The sequence below is a fragment of the Triticum dicoccoides genome, chromosome 3A, assembly GCF_002162155.2.
Source record: "Triticum dicoccoides isolate Atlit2015 ecotype Zavitan chromosome 3A, WEW_v2.0, whole genome shotgun sequence".
Classification (NCBI taxonomy): domain Eukaryota; kingdom Viridiplantae; phylum Streptophyta; class Magnoliopsida; order Poales; family Poaceae; genus Triticum; species Triticum dicoccoides.
In genome coordinates, this window is record NC_041384.1 from 352,695,004 (window position 1) to 352,712,371 (window position 17,368).

At 50.6% G+C, this 17,368-nt stretch overlaps 1 protein-coding gene across 4 annotated transcripts in view; it reads right to left on the minus strand.

Moving 5' to 3' along the window:
• The window catches only part of LOC119268181 (condensin complex subunit 2-like), a 19,736-nt gene extending 4,139 nt beyond the window's left edge, over window positions 1–15,597 (minus strand). The window contains exons 1-11 of one of the 4 annotated variants that reach the window (XM_037549751.1): window positions 15,237–15,595; window positions 15,045–15,146; window positions 14,811–14,928; window positions 14,086–14,156; window positions 13,946–14,006; window positions 13,657–13,851; window positions 13,292–13,569; window positions 12,197–12,356; window positions 11,867–12,123; window positions 11,758–11,788; window positions 10,894–11,033 (exon numbers count right to left, since the gene is read on the minus strand). In XM_037549751.1, the coding sequence (XP_037405648.1) occupies window positions 10,894–11,033; window positions 11,758–11,788; window positions 11,867–12,123; window positions 12,197–12,356; window positions 13,292–13,569; window positions 13,657–13,851; window positions 13,946–14,006; window positions 14,086–14,156; window positions 14,811–14,928; window positions 15,045–15,146; window positions 15,237–15,536 (1,713 nt within the window). In that variant the 5' untranslated portion in view covers window positions 15,537–15,595. Of the gene's footprint in view, window positions 1–10,893; window positions 11,034–11,757; window positions 11,789–11,866; window positions 12,124–12,196; window positions 12,357–13,291; window positions 13,570–13,656; window positions 13,852–13,945; window positions 14,007–14,085; window positions 14,157–14,810; window positions 14,929–15,044 lie in introns of all 4 variants that reach the window. The other 3 variants (XM_037549750.1, XM_037549752.1, XM_037549748.1) reach the window with 3 other exon arrangements.
• Between the last annotated feature and the right edge of the window lie 1,771 nt (window positions 15,598–17,368).

The following is a 17,368-nucleotide window of genomic DNA, read 5'->3' on the forward strand; positions in this document are numbered from 1 at the left end:
GGCGAGAAGGCAGCACCTCACAAGAAGATAATGCATCATGGGAAGATACAAGAGAAGATGGGTCATCGAAAGAAGACGGCACATAAAGAGAATGAAGCATTGTGCAAGAAATCATAGCCCAAGAAACTGGCAGCAAAGAAACTCGGCGGCAATAAAATGGACATAGATCGACGACGATGCAAAAGGAGGCCATAAAAATCCTATTGAAGACAACAAGGACCAGAAAGACCACAAAAGTTGTATTAGAAATGGACTAGGACCAGAAAAGAAGGCAGACATATAAAGGTTTGGTGGCCTACTGGCCTCGCATGGCATGAGAAACACGAAAGAGCAACGAATTTGGTGGACACAACAGAAAATATAGAACTATGAAGCGCATACTAGACAAGGCGACGGGCTAGAGAGACTGGCGATGGTGGCAGCAGAAGAAAAAATCAAGCCAGCCAAGCTCCCAAATGGCATGAGTCACAGCGGCGAGGGCCAGAAGGCAGAGTACGAGTTGGAGGCCCGGCCTAGCAACGGCCTGATTCGTCCAATAGTGATACGTTAGAAAAAACTCAGTCTGATCTCACCACCGGGTCGAGGTCGTGATCCGATTTGAGCAAGGAAAACAGAGAAGACAACAAGGTATGAACTAAAATGGAGCGGTGGAAACAATCCAGATGTGACGAGACGAAAAAGAAGAATTTGATCAAGATTGATTTGGACAAGTTGCACGTCCAGAGAAAAAAAAACTAAACCAGGGCTCATGATACCATGTTAGAGGAGCAACTTATCTCTATTGCATGGCACTAGGATGCCATTGGCAAAGAAGGCAGAGCACCATTGGGAGCACCGATGGCAGCAATCAGAGCTCTTCACTCTACAATTAGGGCGGCTAAGGGTCAATCCTAGCTCGTGCCGAGTGCTAAGTTGTCGCCGTATCAGACATTTGATATTTCTTTTATTGTTTGATTTGTTTTGGGCTGTAATTGTTATACTGACGAACTCAGTGCGGTGTTTGTATGGTCGGGTGCCGGCTGTTTGGGGCTTTATATAAGCCTTTCGTGTAAAAACATCTAAGATTGTGCTTAGATCATGTTATGACCGGCATATACTACAGCCAGGCAGTTAGAGGCCTGGCCCGGTTATCTTATCGTTATTAGGGGCTTAGCCCAGTTATCATATTTGGAGATTATGCCCTCCCCAAGCCCCCGCGTCGCTCCCAGGGGAGACTCGGGTGGCGAAACCCTAGCCGCCACCCAAGCCCCCTCCCTCCCCTCGCCGCCGCCGGAGGATGCCGGCGGGCGAAGCCCACGCCGGTGGACGGCGGCGGCGGGGCCCTTGTTCGCGTGCTCGCGCGCAGGTGTTGGGCGCGCTGGAGCGTGCGGTGGCGCGGCGGACGGCAGTCTGCGTGCAGGGGAGGTCAAGATGGCGCGGTGCGCGCGCACAGTGGAGCTGCCTGGCGACGGCTGGCCGCTGCAGCGAGCGGCAAAGCTGCAGGTGCCCAGATCTAGGCCGCGCGGGCCCGCCCTGGCCCGCGTCAACCACTCTGCCCCTGCCCACCCTTCTCCCTCCCCTCCCAGCCGCCGCCAGTGGTCGCCGTTGGGTTGGTGAGCACGCGCGCGACAACCCTGACAGTTGCTGCGATGATGTGCCCCGGCGAATCCTGGTGGCGGAGGCTGCGAGCAGGCGCAGCGACGGCGCGGTGCAGGTGACTGTTGTCGCCTGCTGGACGCGCTCCCGGCAGTGGCCGGCCTGCTGGCGCTGCGCTAGCCGGTGCCCACTTCTGCGACTGTCGATGTTCCTAGGCTTCCCTCCTCCATGTGTGTCTGTCTTCTCCGGCGTTCTCTGCCATGTCCAGTCTGAATCTGCATCTGAGGTCCTTGCTCATGGGTCGGGGCGAAATCCCCGCACAGCGATGGCCTGCGCTGTCAACAGCGACGCCTGAGGGTGCCGTCACCTCCTTGGAGGCGTTGGCATGACCCTGACCGGACCTCCTCCTAGAGCACCGGGACAAATCCTAGTTCCGGCCTCCCGGACCGGGCAGCGGCGGCGTCTCAACGCCGTTACCCTCTTGATGGCGCTGCTTTGGCTGCATGTGGAGTTTGATGCGGCAGATGGTGGCTGGTGATGCATCGCTCTGGTGTCAACGGCTGCACAGGGAGCAGGTCGCAACGTATGCCAGCGCCAGCGCTCCCCCAACGAATGTTATGCCAGTTCCTGTCGGGCCCTGCCTTTCACCTGCCGACTCCTAGGCACATGGGTGTGTGGTACGTTGGCCTGGGCAGTCCTGGAGCTGCAATCGCCCCTAGTGGTGTCTAGCAATGGCGGTGATGCTGCCCAGTTGCTCCGAGTCTCGACACATCGCCATCTTTGGCTGGAGGTCTGGTTGGGCGAGGCCTAATGTCGTTGTGTATTGTAGTTGAGGGCACCTCCTTACCTAGTTGTAGTTGCTTGGTGAGGACGGTCGTGTGTGTGTGTCCCTCCTTCCTGGAGGTTGTACCCCCGATGTCTTCCTGTTCAATGCAATGAAACGCAAACTCTCTTGCGTTTTCTCGAAAAAATATTTGGAGATTATATAAACTCATGTAAGGACCCGTTTTGAGATTAAGGAGAAGCAATCATATTTGCTCGGCTTCCTGAAGGGAGCCGGGAGACCTAACCCTAGCCACCGCACCCTGCTCTCCCTCTCTCTCGCACACGTGATGACGGCACCCCAGCGCCAGCGACCTCGCCTTCCTCCTCGCCAAGCCCCCTTCCACCCCTACAACCTACGAGGAGCTAGACCTGGTAGGATCTTAGATCCTATCAATCCGGTATCAAGTGTCTCAGGCTCGATCATGTCCGCGCCACCGCCCACCCCCTCCCTCCAGCTGCCGATCGTCTCTTCGTCGCCGATGACCGCCGCAGCCAGCACGCCGTCCCTAACTGGGCCGGTCTTCTTCGCCGCCTAGACGCCACCCGCGCCCGCCACCGCCGTGCTCACGCCGAAGGAGATGACGGCGGCGCTCCAGGACCTGACTCAGGCGGTCCAGGGCATCCGCACCTTCCTCGCGGGGCACTATGGGCTGCAGCCGCCCGCCCCCGTCACCACCATCACGGGGCCGCAGCAGCTCCCGTGGCAGCCGCCACCACCGGTGACCTCCGTCGCATCCATCATGTCGCTGCAGCAGCAGCCGCCGCCGTCACCACCGGCGGGCCTTCCGTCAACGACGCGCCCGGGGTGCCCATCCACCAGGTTTGTTTCCCCCCGTCGCCATCTCCGCTACCGGCATGGCTCGCCGGGTCCATCGAGCCGGTCTACACGATGGCCTCAGGACAGCCGCACGTGCTGTCACCGCCGGCGCCGCCCCCGCCCATGTAGTTCGGCGGGTCCTCGGGTGCCGCGGGTCCCTACACTGGTGTGGACAGGCCCTTTTCCATGGCAGTACTCTGCAGCCCACACACTCGGCGTCGTCGCCCTCACTGTTCCACGCGGATGACACATATCCGCCCGTCGTCCACGCCCAGCCACCATCGAGATTCTCCAAGCTGGAGTTCGCAACCTACGACAGCATCGTCGACCCCCTGAATTGGCTCAACCAATGCGACCAATTTTTCAGGGGGCAACGCATGCTCGCGTCCGACCGCACATGGATCGCCTCCTATCATCTACGAGGCGCCGCCCAGACGTGGTATTACACCCTCGAACAGGACGAGGGCGGCATGCCTCCATGGGAGCGTTTCCGCGATTTATGCCTCTTGCGCTTCGGTTCGCCTATACGCGGGAGCCGTCTGGCGGAGCTTGGGCGCCTTCCTTTCCTCACCACAGTGCAAGACTTTCGGCTCGTCAGGGGGCTGAGCTCTTCATCGGCGACCTACCGGACCACATCCGCGTGGACGTGGAGATGCGCGGGCCACAGGACCTCCAGACGGCTATGTACTACGCCCGCGCATTCTAGCGCCGCGCGGTGGCCATCCAGCAGGCGTCACCGTCCCGGGCCGCTAGTCCAGACGGCTATGTACTACGCCCGCGCGTTCTAGGCCGCCACCCTGGCCGGAAATTCCGCGCAGGTCGGCCTGCTCAGGCTTCCGCAGCGCCCCTCGCCGCGACCGCGTCGCGCCCATTCCGCCGGCTCACCCCGGCCGAGCAACTCGAGCGTCGCCGCCAAGGGTTGTGCTTCAACTGCGACGAGCCCTACGTGCCCGGCCACGTTTGCCCGCGACTCTTCTACCTGGAGACTGTGGACTACATTGAGAAGGACAACACCGCCGCCGGGCTCGGCGACCTGCCCGCCCCAGCTGACGCGGAGGTGTTTGGCGCCCGTTGATCACCTCAAGGAGTTCCGCAAGCGCTTCCTTCCAGCTCGAGGACGAGCTATTTGTGCAGGCGGGGAGAGATGTTTGTCATTGTCAGGGCGAGCGATCGAACGAAGATCAGAGAGAGGGAGCAATGAACACGAACTGGAGAGGGAGTGTTTTTTGTGCTGCCACCAACTGCGCAGCTTTTCTGTTTTCCATTCTCTTCTCTTTATCTGTTACAACGAACTAGCTACCTCCCAACGGGCGCGCCATGATCCGCGATGGCCGCGCCATCCCACGACCACGACTCACAACGATGCGCCCACCAAGAGGAGAAACAAAGAAAGGAAGATGTGGCCAGTGCGTACTACAGCACTTGATCCACAACCTACCTACGTGCATGCCCGGGTCACATCATCCCGCAAGCACACATTATTTTAAACAGAAAACAAGCTACATGTTTCATGCATGAGATTAGTCTAGGCATAACATTTCACCTCCCTAATCTAACTGCACCAAGCCAATCACTCCAAGCCTCTGTCTCATCTCGATGAAATGAACCCGCCCGAGTGCCTTTGTGAGTGCATCAGCCAGTTGGTCTTGCGTCCCCACATGATTGATCTCCACTTCCCCTTTGTCCATGCAATCTCTGACAAAATGAAACTTCACATCTATGTGTTTACTTCGATCATGATGGGCAGGATTCTTGCTCAAGGCTATAGCTGACTTGTTGTCCACCAACAATCTGAATTTTGCTGGTGCAGTTCCTGTCATACTCTCCAACAGCCGGCTCAGCCACACACCTTGGCATGTTGTAGCTGCCATGGCCACATACTCCGCCTCACAAGAGGAAAGAGCGACTATCTTTTGCTTTTGAGAGCTCCAGGTGATTAGTTTCTTACCCAAGTAGAAGACATGCTCGGAGGTGCTCTTGCGATCACCGGTGTCGCCGGCGTGGTCGCTGTCGCTGAACCCGAGCAAGTCAACATTACCCTAGCCTCTCTTGTAGCCCTTGATGTACCTTAGGATTCTCCATGAACCTTAGGATTTGCTTGACCGCTGCCCAGTGCTATGTGCTAGGCTTCTCCATGAACCGGCTAACGATGCCGACTGAGTGCGCGATGTCTGGTCGCGTGTTCGCCAGGTAGCGCAGGCTCCCGATCACCATGCGGTACAATGTGGCCTCGAAGGGCTCCTCACCATCTTCTTTCTTCAGCTTGAGGCCACAGTCCATTGGCGTGTGGCAGTTGTTGCAGCCGCTCATGTTTGCCATTTCCAACACCTTGCCAGCATAGTTCTTCTAACTGAGAGTGATGTCACTGCTTCCTTGTTGCACTTCTATGCCCAAATAGTAACTTAGCTGCCCAAGGTCGCTCATCTTAAAGAGTTGTAGCATCTGCTCCTTGAAGGAAACTATGTCTGCTGCACTTGTGCCTGTGATGATCAAATCGTCCACATACACCCCCACCAACAAATACGAGTGCGCATCCCCGCGTCGATAGACGGCATGCTCCAATGGACTGCGCGTGAAGCCGAGAGCAGCCAGCGACTCGTCCAACTTCGCGTACCAAGCGCGCAGGGCCTGATGCAGTCCGTACAGCGCCTTGCGGAGGCGCAGTACACTTTCCTCCTTGTCGGCGACCTCGTACCCCGGCGGCTGAGCGACATACACCTCTTCAGTAAGATCACCATTCAGAAAAGCAGATTTCACGTCCATGTGATGGACCTCCCAGCCAGAGTGTGCAGCAAGAGCTAGCAGCAGCCGTACTGTCTCCATGCGAGCTACTGGAGCGAAGACCTCAAAATCCACCCCCTGGCGCTGGACATATCCGTTGGCGACGAGGCGAGCCTTATGCTTGACGATGTTGGCCGCCGGATCACGCTTGACGCAATATACCCATTTCAGACCGATCGCTTTGTGTTCAACTGGGAGCTGAGCGAGCTCCCATGTCTTGTTGTCGATGATGGACTGCATCTCGACGTCCATGGTGCCCTTCCACACCTTGCTTGTGAGCGCCTCGTCCATGCCACGCGGCTCCTCGGCGCTGAACAGACAGCGCACGAGAAGGCACCGCTCGAACTGCTCGCGCACCGCCTGATCCTCGGTCTCCTCCAGCACGCTCATGAAGCTCCGATAGTGAACTGGCTACCCCGTTGGCACATCGTGCCTGGAGTCATGTGACGGAGGCATGTCCCCGCTAGCCCTCGGCGAGTCCGTGGGTGTCACTGGCTCGGACTGCGACGACTCGGGCGCGTCCACCACCGGCGTGGCAACTGCAGGCGATAGCGGCGTCCCCAAGGCTGGTGTAGAGGGTGTCGCCGCGCTCCGAGGGGTGACCAACAGCGTGGTCGACCCACTGTCGATCTCCTGGACAGCATCGTCCATGGTGTAAACCATGGTAAATGTTGCCGGCGCCGTGGTGACCACGTGCCCCGGGTGCTCCAAGTCCATGGCCTGCTTTCTTCAAACAAAGCATCACGTGTTACCTAAAGTTTCTTGCCCACTGGATCATACACCCGATAGCACTTTGACCCCTCGTCATAGCCGATGAAGACCATTTGTGTTGATCGATCCGAAAGCTTGGTTACTCCCGGACCTAGCTTCTTCATGTGAACCATGCGACCGAAAGTGCGCAAGTGCTGCACATTCGGTTTTACGGCCGTGTCACGCCTCGTAAGGGGTAGCATTGTCGAGGCTGCGCGTCGGGGAACGGTTGAGGATGTAGACCGTTGTTCTGACAGCCTCCCCCCAGAAGACAACGGGCATGCCCATGCTCTTCAATAAACACCGCGCCATCTCGACGACAGTCTGATTACGCTGCTCAACCACGCCATTTTGTTGTGGCGAATACGGCGCGGTCGTGTACTGTTTGATTCCATGCTCGCTGCAGTAATCCATGAAGTAACCGAAGTTAAACTCGCCGCCCCGGTCAGACCGGAACGCACGCAGCCTGCATCTCCTTCAGTTTCAGCCAAAGTCTGAATTTTCTTGAAAGAACTGAAGGCCTCATCTTTGGATTTCAGCACAGCTAACCACATGTATCGGTTGTAGTCATCAACAACAAGCAAAAAGTACTTGTTACCTCCAAGAGTAGCTGGACTGATCGGTCCACACAAATCAGTGTGTACAAGCTCCAAGCCATGCTCAACTCTGTACGCCGCTACCTGCGGGAATGGAGCTCGGTGCTGCTTGCCGAGGGCACATCCGTCGCAGTACTCGTCGACACGATCGATCTGCGGCATGCCACACACCATGCACTCGGAGGCCATAGTACGCAATGCTCTGAAGTGGAGATGTCCCATCCCAGCAAGCCAACGCCAGGTCTCATCGTCGCTCTTCGTTAGAAGGCAGATTGGAGCATCAATGGTGAGGGCTGCGGTGTATAGGCGGCTGCGGGAGCGCCGGACACGAGCCATCATGCGCCGTCCAGGGTCGTAGATCGTCATCAGACCCTCATGTATCTCTATCTTGCATCCCCCTTCATCCAACCGACCCACGGAAATTATGTTGTTGTTGAGACTTGGAATGAAATATACCTCTGACAATGCACGCTGATTACCACTTTGTCCTCTGAAAATGACTGAACCCCTGCCTCGGATCGCAACATGAGAGCCATCTCCAAACTTCACACTGCCTTGTACTGACTCATCAAGAGTAGTAAACATCCCACGCTGGCACGTCATGTGACTGGTTGCGCCTGTATCGAAGTACCACACCCCCGGCGGCGAGCTCTTTGGTGACCGTGGCCATCATGAGACCCTCATGGTGCTCGTCGCCGTCACGGACAAGATGTGCTTGGCCCTGCTTGCCTTTCTCATCCTCGTCCTTGATCCGGGTGCGGCATTCCCTTTTCCAGTGGCCCGGCTTGTTGCAGTAATGGCACTTGCCTTTCTTCTTCCCGCTAGAGCCGCCGGATCCTCCCGCGCCGCCACTGCCCGGCACAGGTCTGCCACCGCCGCAGCCGTGAGGTTTGGGCTTGCCTGGCGACTTGTTCTTACCGCCGGCGCTACCGGATGATGAACCGCCACCGCCGCCAGCTTCTCTCAGGCCAGCCACTCCTCATGAGTGAGCAGAAGGCGTCCGGTGGATTGCGCGCCGTCGTCGAGGTCGTAGTGATCCTTGCAGGCAGAGAGGCATCCGACGAGTTCTTCAATGGACATGGTCTTTAGATCGATCAAAGACTCGATCGCCATGGCCATCGGGCGATACCGCCGTGGCACCACGCGGAGGAACTTCTGGACCGCCTTGTGCTCGGTGACGGGGTCGCCATACAGCTCCAGATCAACGACGAGGGCGGAGAGCCACAGCCCGAAGTCCTCGATGGACTCCCCGTCCTTGAAACAGAGGTCCTCGAACTCCCGCCGGCGCACCTGCGCCTTGGCCTCGCGCGGGTGCTCGCTGCCCATCCGCATGGTCTTGATGGTCTCCCACGCCGTCTTCGATGTGTCCTTCGGTGAGGATAATCTGCAGCGCTCGCCGGTCGTCGTTTTCGTGGGCGGCGGCGTCAGTCACCGCAGTCCAGACGCGGGCGACTTGCAACTTGACTTGCATCACAAGCGCCCACTCCTGGTAGTTCGTGCGAGTGAGCATCATGGACACCCCCGACTCCTCTCGCACGACGCGCTCCACCACGCGATACTCGCCGCTGCCGGTGAAGCGCGCGAGCGGCGCCTTGGATGAAAGCGTCTTCGGCGGCGACTGAGTGCCGCTCTTGCTCTTCCTATCCGACTCGTCGCCAGACATGGTACGCGCGGATCGAACACCGCCGGCGACCAAAGAGTGGATCGAAAACCATGTAGCTCTGATGCCAATTGTCGTTGTCAAGGCGAGCGATCAAACGAAGATCAAAGAGAGGGAGCGATGAACACGAACTGGAGAGGGAGTGTTTTTTGTGCTGCCACCAACTGCGCAGCTTTTCTGTTTTCCATTCTCTTCTCTTTATCTGTTACAACGAACTAGCTACCTCCTGGCGGGCGCGCCATGATCCGCGATGGCCGCGCCATCCCACGACCACGACTTACAGCGCATGCGCCCACCAGGAGGAGAAACAAAGAAAGGAAGACGTGGTCAGTGCGTACTACAGCACTTGATCCACAACCTAGCTATGTGCATGCCCGGGTCACATCATCCCGCATGCACACATTATTTTAAACAGAAAACAAAGCTACCACGTTGCATGCATGAGATTAGTCTAGGCATAACAATGTTATGACCGGCATATACTACAGTTGTTAGGGGTCTGGCCCAGTTATCTTATCGTTATTAGGGGCTTAGCCCAGTTATCATATTTGGAGATTATATAAACTCATGTAAGGACCCGTTTTGAGATTAAGGAGAAGCAATCATATTTGCTCGGCTTCCCGAAGGGAGCCGGGAGACCTAACCCTAGCCGCCGCACCCTGCTCTCCTCTCTCTCTCGTACACGTGACGACGGCACCCCAGCGCCGGCGACCTCGCCTTCCTCCTCGCCAATCCCCCTTCCACCCCTACAACCTACGAGCTAGACCCGGTAGGATCTCAGATCCTATCAGATCCTTTGAGAGACTTGAGAGCACTGAGGATTTTAGGTGCAATCAGCGGCTCAGCGCACCACACCTTTAGTTCAACATTCAAAAAGTTAAGGAAAACATCTATTTTTTTCCTACATGCATCTACCATGAAATGAAAAATCAGATCCAAATTCAATCCTCTCACTACGAAACCATAAAGAAAAAAATTGACTAAGCATAGTACTCCCTCCTTATGATTATCTATGGCGCGTAAACTTTTGGCAGAAAAATTAGCATGCAGATGGTCATTGCTGAACCGCACAGTTATAGACGATATCCTGTAACAAACGTGGTTGTCCGGTCCATGAAAATAGCAAACAGGGTGGCTCTAGAGGAGAAATTGCACGGGAAGAGCTAGACAAGGTGGGCTCTGTCTAACCGCAACGTAGAGTTCCAAATCTGGCTTTACTGTACGGGAGAGAATACCGTGTGTTGGGAGGCAGAAGGTAGAGTTCCAAATCTGCCTTACATTTTCGGCTTTTTTAGAGAAGTTTATGTGCCGAAGATTTTGGGAAGTGGGGAGTACTAGATAGCACCAGAACATTGTTTCATTTCAGATTTGGAAATATTCACTGCTGAATTTGTCCCTTTTGGTCTTTGATGTGTGGGTAAAATTTTGACCTGAAATTGTATGGCATGTTTACATGCATGTCGTCTGAATGTTGTCAAGTCATTTCAGAGGTTTGCATACCATTATATGGTAAACTATAGAACTTGGTGCACAAGTCCACATAAGCGCCTTAGTGCATACAACCCACTGCCTGACTTGGAGCCATGTAGCAAATTTCCAACTGCTTATTTCAATATTGTTTGCTATACATGTCTTGACCTTGGATCAGTATATTACTGTAAACTTGTAACATAATATGGCAAAGACAATCACGAGCACTAAATACAGCCGGTGATAGTAATTGCTCGGTGGAGATTAAACCACTATCTGCCATTTAAGCCTGCAATATTGTTCATTTGATGATTTTTCTGGCCATCGACATTCAGATGGACACAGAAAGATAAACATACAGGACAACGTCCAAATATAAGTACATAGAGATGAATGTCTTGAAAGCAGAAGGGATGTACCTGTCTTGGTTTGGCAATAAGATCTACTGGCTCTTCCACATCACTAGCCGCATCCCCTTCATCAACATGATCATTGCCCAGGTCATCATTGTCCCAAGGTCTGGATGGCATAAAGTCATCGCTGTTGTCCCTTGAATCATCTATAAGGAGGTCAAAGGCACCGTGGACCATTGTGCCAGATAAGTGATGTCAGAAAAAATAACAAAATCACATCAACAGAAATATAGGCAAATAGTACTCATGAAGGCATAACCTAGTATGAGCTGCAGGCTTCGTTTCGCATTGCGGCGGATTCTGATAAATGGGATCATCTAGCCAGATTTTATCAAAATTATCATTTTCTTGACAATTTTTTTTAACTTTTGAGGCTATTTTTCTGCAGCAGATTATAAAATAATTTGCTGGAAATAGCCTCTTCCAGAAATGCAGGGAAAGGCTGCGTACAAAAGACAAAGTGGTCGGACCCTTCCCCGGACCCTGCGCAAGCAGGAGATACGTGCACCGGGCTACCATTTTTTTAGATTACAAAAATCAACTGTAAGCTGAGACATACTGCTAACGGAATGCTACCCAACATCAATGTTCATAACAGATTAAATCTTTCCCGGATTGTGTAAATAGAGCAATAAAGTCTTTAATCAAAACCAGCAAGTCCAGAAAGAAGTACAATGATGCAATATGATACGCGAGGAACAACAATTTTAACTTGTAAAGACACATATAGTATAAATAGAAAGAAAAAAAGTAAACCTATTGTTTTCAAGCTTCCATTTTTGCAGGTCCAGAAAGAAGTACAATAGAGTGTTAAGCAGGTAGAGGAAATCTTCAATTCAAATAAGAATGCGAGAATGTAACAAAACTTACCAAGTGGTTTTCTTCTTCTCTGAGCCAGACACTGCAAAAAAAGGCGCACAGTTATTACAGCCGATCCTAGGCCCGTATCAAGAATAATTTTCATGAAACTAAGCATTACCAAAATATCTGGAAGAAGAAATAATTTAACAAGGCTTTCGGGTTGGTAATGACAATCCTCTGGAAGTTTATTGTTGCAGCTACCCTTATTTGCAGGCAGCAACAATGATTTTGGGTTCTTGGGAGGTGCAAAAACATTTGCCTTCTCATGTTCCAATGCTTTGGTGAAATCAATATCAGGCTCCTGTTTGCCTTTCTTCTTCTTTGACTTTTTTGCTACTTCCAAATCACCAGAAGAAGTTTGGGCAGGCTCCAGATCTAGACAATGGTAAACTCAGTATTAAATAAGCTAGTTTGAAATGGAATCAAAATAGGACTAGCCAGGGTTTACCTCTAACTTTTCGATATTTCCAATGCTCGGGTCCAGCCCAAGCATTTGTTTTGGAAGAGAATCCCGCACCGAGTGACAACAAATCTGCAATTTTCTCGAGCCTTTCATCCACATCAGGACCGTCTGGACCCTGGAAAGTGTACTCATAGTCATCGGTTCCCTGTATACCAATACACGTCAAGACAACAAATTTGTAGAATCAGGTTTGGAACTTTGAACCGGTAACAAACTATAACTGTTCTTTTGTACTACCTTGGATGTGGGTATTGTTCTAATAGAAGAGAAATAGCAATACTCAGTTGTAGGCAGCAGATTATAACAACAAAAGAAATGCTTGAGGTACAAGATACAAAATGTAAATCAATAATTCTACCCTATGACTAATTGACTTTTCCTCATATGCCTTCAAATACTCCCTCGTTTCAAAAGATATCGTTTGGGAGTTGGACATAGGAGTTAAGAGTGTGAGTGAGATGTCCATGTTACCCTTCAGTTATTTTCATGCCTTTATCATTTTTATCACCAAGGAATTAAATTGCCTCTTTTTCTTCCTAAAAGCAAGGCACGGAAGCACAAGAAGTCAAGAAGGATTAATTAACTCTTTTCTTGATGGCATTGATGAAGCGATAAACTGGAACACCGTCACTAAAGTTGTGTTGGAAGTTTAGAAAGACCAGTATTCTGAGGAAAGTTCGAGAGGCTAAGGGGATTTCTATTGTGGAATGGAGGGAGTGCATGGATAAGTACATAACAGATAGATCCCTAACCAGGTAGTGGAATGGAGGGAGTGCATGGATAAGTACATAACAGATAGATCCCTAACCAGGTAGTAACTATTTTTCTGAAGGACCATGTCTCAATTTTGTCTAGTTTACAAGTACCTCTTCATACTTTGTTGAGTTGAAATTCATTGGGTTGCAGTTTTCATCATAGTTTAGAAAGACCAGTATTTCTGAGGAAAGTTCGAGAGGCTAAGAGGATTTCTATTGTGGAATGGAGGGAGTGCATGGATAAGTACATAACAGATAGATCCCTAACCAGGTAGTAACTATTTTCTGAAGGACCATGTCTCAATTTTGTCTAGTTTACAAGTACCTCTTCATAGTTTGTTGAGTTGAAATTCATTGGGTTGCAGTTTTCATCATATGCACTGTCCTGATCATCACAACCACCAAAATCCCAAGTTCCACAATCAGGTGGCATGCTGTCATCATTACTGTCAACCACCTGATCTTCCATCACCAGCATTTGCCCGGAAGATGCATCATGTGATGGCCTTTTATTCTCTTCATCAAACTGAGCCACGATATCCCTCAAGGTAGGAGAGATGTCATTGGATAGAGGCATGTGAACTATCATTTGCTCAATTTGTTCTGTCAAAGAGTAGTAGCGACTCACTGAAATCCCATTGGAAGCAACATGTAAAGAGCATACACAGCAGAGCGACAAACTGATATTACCTTTAGCAAATGAAAGATCAATCACCTCAGCCTTCTCAGGATCAGATAAGATGCATTTGTCTGGCGCTTCAAACGAATCAAAAAGCACACAACAACTGCCATATACTCCAAGATTATACAATAAGAGCCCCTTTGCTCCACCTTCATCAAACTGAGCAGTGGTCTGATGGTATAGAGGATCCACCGTGAAGGCAGCTATAATTGCAAATAAAATGACCTTGTAGTTTCAGCCACATTATAGAATTAATAAATTCCACAGAAGCACAATGAGAAAAGGCTTGAAACATACCATCAAACTTCTTCACATTAAGAGCCTCAAACGAGGACTCCAGCGTCGAAGCAGGTGAAATCTGCATAGCCGAAACAGCATTGGAAAGATAAAGAACAAGTGAAGTACAGGTAGTGAAAAATCGTATTAAAGAAATGTACCCTCCTATCATCATCCTTTTTGTTGACGCCTTCTTCTTGTGCAGGCTCTGCATCGCCACCTTCTCCCAAATCTTGTTACAATTTCCAAATCAAAACACTGTAATGTAGTTGTGTAGCTTATATTTTTCTATGGTTATTAAACTTGCAACTATGAACACAAAGCTAAGTTTATGACAATAGTAAACAGATAGGGAATTCACAACAATAGTCATATAACAATATAAAAAAAGATGTACCAAACCAGACCTACGTCATTCTCAGAAGGTCGATGCCTCATGCAAAGTGCACACTCGTGTAAACCAGTGTAACATGGTAATGTAGCACCGAGTGGTTTCCCAAAGAAATGGTAATATTACACTGTAATTATTACCTTAACAAAAAGGTGCTAAGGTCGTCCTGATATGGTGATATTTTTAAATTAAAAACCTAAAAGATGTTCTTATTTTCCTTTGCATCAGTTTAGAAACTGATCTTATCAGTAAACCACAAACGGACGTCATGTATGACAGCTTACTTCAGAGTTTAGCTTGCAAAGTTGGTTTCCAGCATTATAAGAGTATTTGCAATTTATACCAAGCCGCTTAAACAAGACAAATAAATCCAAATTGGTGCACAATTAGAAGATACTAACAACGCAAGTGATACATACCAGCCTCTTAAACGAGATAAATAAATTCAAATTGGTGCACAATTAGAAGATACTAACAACGCAAGTGGATACATACCAGCCTCTTCCCCCCTTCCTGCGCGGTTGATAGCACCGAGCACCTTGTACGCCTCAGAGTGCACCGAATCCACACGCAGAGAATAGATCTTGACGCCAGCCTCTAGCGTGCAGCTAGCCTGGTCGCAAAACCATAATTTGTTTCCTCAATCTTATTATTTTATAAGAAAAAGAAACACAAAGCTGTTCCCAAATTGAAAATAAGAAAGGAAACGGAAGATCATATCACGCGCACTTTCTGGAAGTTGGTCTCGTCGTCCTCCTCCTCCCCGGCATGGATGATCTCGCTGAGGTGATCGATGAGCCCCAGCTCCCACGTATTCTTCTGGTTGATTTTCTGCCAAATTTCCACAGATAGAGAAGAAGAAAAAAAGCTTAGTAAGATCCAGGAGCGATGTAGGGTTTTGACGGTGGGTGAGGCAGGTACGTTCTCCGAGGCGAGTTTGATGCAGTTATGGAATAGGTCCATGACCTCGTCCCGGTTGAGGAGGTTGGGGTGCGGGGTCTTGGGCGCGAGAGATGCGGCAAGGGAGCGTCGACGGACGGAGGCGGCGCGGGCCATGGCGCGAGCGCGAGCGCGCTCGAGCTGGTCGTCGTTGGAGCCGAGCGGGAACGCAGGCGGCGGCGACTGCAGCAGCAGCCTCGAGCCGACCGCCATCCCACGGGCGCGAGGCGGAGTCGGCGCCTGCGGGGGGGCGGCAGCGGAGGCGTCCTCGGCGGGCGGCATCTCGTGGGGAAGGACGGCGGCGAGGGAAAGGGAATCGGGTTCGGGGGATTTGCGGGGGTTACTCCACACCGCTTGGGAGTTTCAGGCTCCATAGCCATCCCTCCGGGGTTTTTTTCAAATTTTCGGGAGCCGCTAGAAGCGGCAATCGGCGACTCGCGAATCCAACGGGCAGTTTTTTTTTTCTCTCCGATCCAGTGGGCTGCTTTTCTTTTCCTCGGTACTACCGTGCCCATGTGTTTAGGCCAAAATTTTCAACCCAATAAGAACGTTAAAATTCATGGTATTCTTTTTTTAGCATACTAGGACACTGCCCGTGCGTCGCAACGGTAACACATATATTCTCCCAATTCTCAACTTTTCTCTCATAAATAAGCCCTTAGCCATTTTATATCCTCAACAAGCCTTTTTTTTTTCTCCTACTTCTTCAGTTCAATCTACTCTGTCTTTTCCTCTGAAATAAGAATAGGGAGGATGTCCTTTAGACTTCTTCTTCTTGTGCATTTGTTCCGGGATGTTTGATCACGGATAATGTCTTGGTAGCATACAAGTGTGTACATGCAATACGTACTAGGAGGAGGAAGAAGAAGAGTATGTGAGCAGCAAAGTTTGATATGTTGAAGGCATATGACAGGGTGGAGTGGATTTTCCTAGAACAGATGATGGTTCGGTTTGGTTTTGCCCCCCTCCCCCAATGGGTCTCTATGATCATGCGATGTGTTACGTCAGCAAGGTTTCCTGTTAAGCTTAATGTGGGTTGTTTGAGAAGTTTTTCACCTTCACGTGGTCTCAATCAAGGTGATCCCTTGTCACCTTATCCTTTTTTGTGTGTGTGGAGGGCTTTTCGGCACTATTAAAGAAAGCACAACAACACAAGCAAATTAAAGGAGACGAGTTTGGGAGCATTGGCCCCCATATTACTCATCTTCTGTTTGCACACGACATCCTTGTGTTTTCTTGAGGGTTCAAGGGGAAATATGGAGACTCTCAAGCAGATACTTTTCAAATATGAGAGAGAAAGCTTCAGGACAAAAAGTAAACTTGCAGAAGTCATCTATATTTTTTGGGAAGGGGAGTCAAAGCGAGATGAAGGAGCAAGTGAAGCAGACGGGTGGTATTCAGTCTGAGGCTCTTAGTGAGCATTTTTGGGGCTTCCAACACTGGTTGGAAGGTCCAAGGATGGCACTTTCAAGCATGTTACTGAATGTTCCAAAGGTAAAGTTAGTGAATAGAAGGGACAAGGGTTGTCGAAGGCGGCCAGAGAAGTGTTAGTAAAAGTTGTCCTCCAGGCGACACCGACCTACACCATGAGTTATTTTCACCTCTCTAAGAAGAGGTGTCGGAACCTGACTTCGATCTCTTCGAAATTCTGGTGGGGTGCAATAAATGGTGAAAGGAAGGTTCATTAGATAGCGTGGAAGAAGATGTGTGTGAAGGAAATATGCCCTAGAGGCAATAATAAAGTTATTATTTATTTCCTTATATCATGATAAATGTTTATTATTCATGCTAGAATTATATTATCCGGAAACATAATACTTGTGCGAATACATAGACAAACTAAACGTCACTAGTGTGCCTCTACTTGACTAGCTCGTTAATCGAATATGGTTATGTTTCCTAACCATAGACATGTGTTGTCATTTGATTAACGGGATCACATCATTAGGAGAATGATGTAATTGACATGACCCATTCCATTAGCTTAGCACCCGATCGTTTAGTATGTTGCTATTGCTTTCTTCATGACTTATACATGTTCCTATGACTATGAGATTATGCAACTCCCGTTTGCCGGAGGAACATTTTGTGTGCTACCAAATGTCACAACGTAA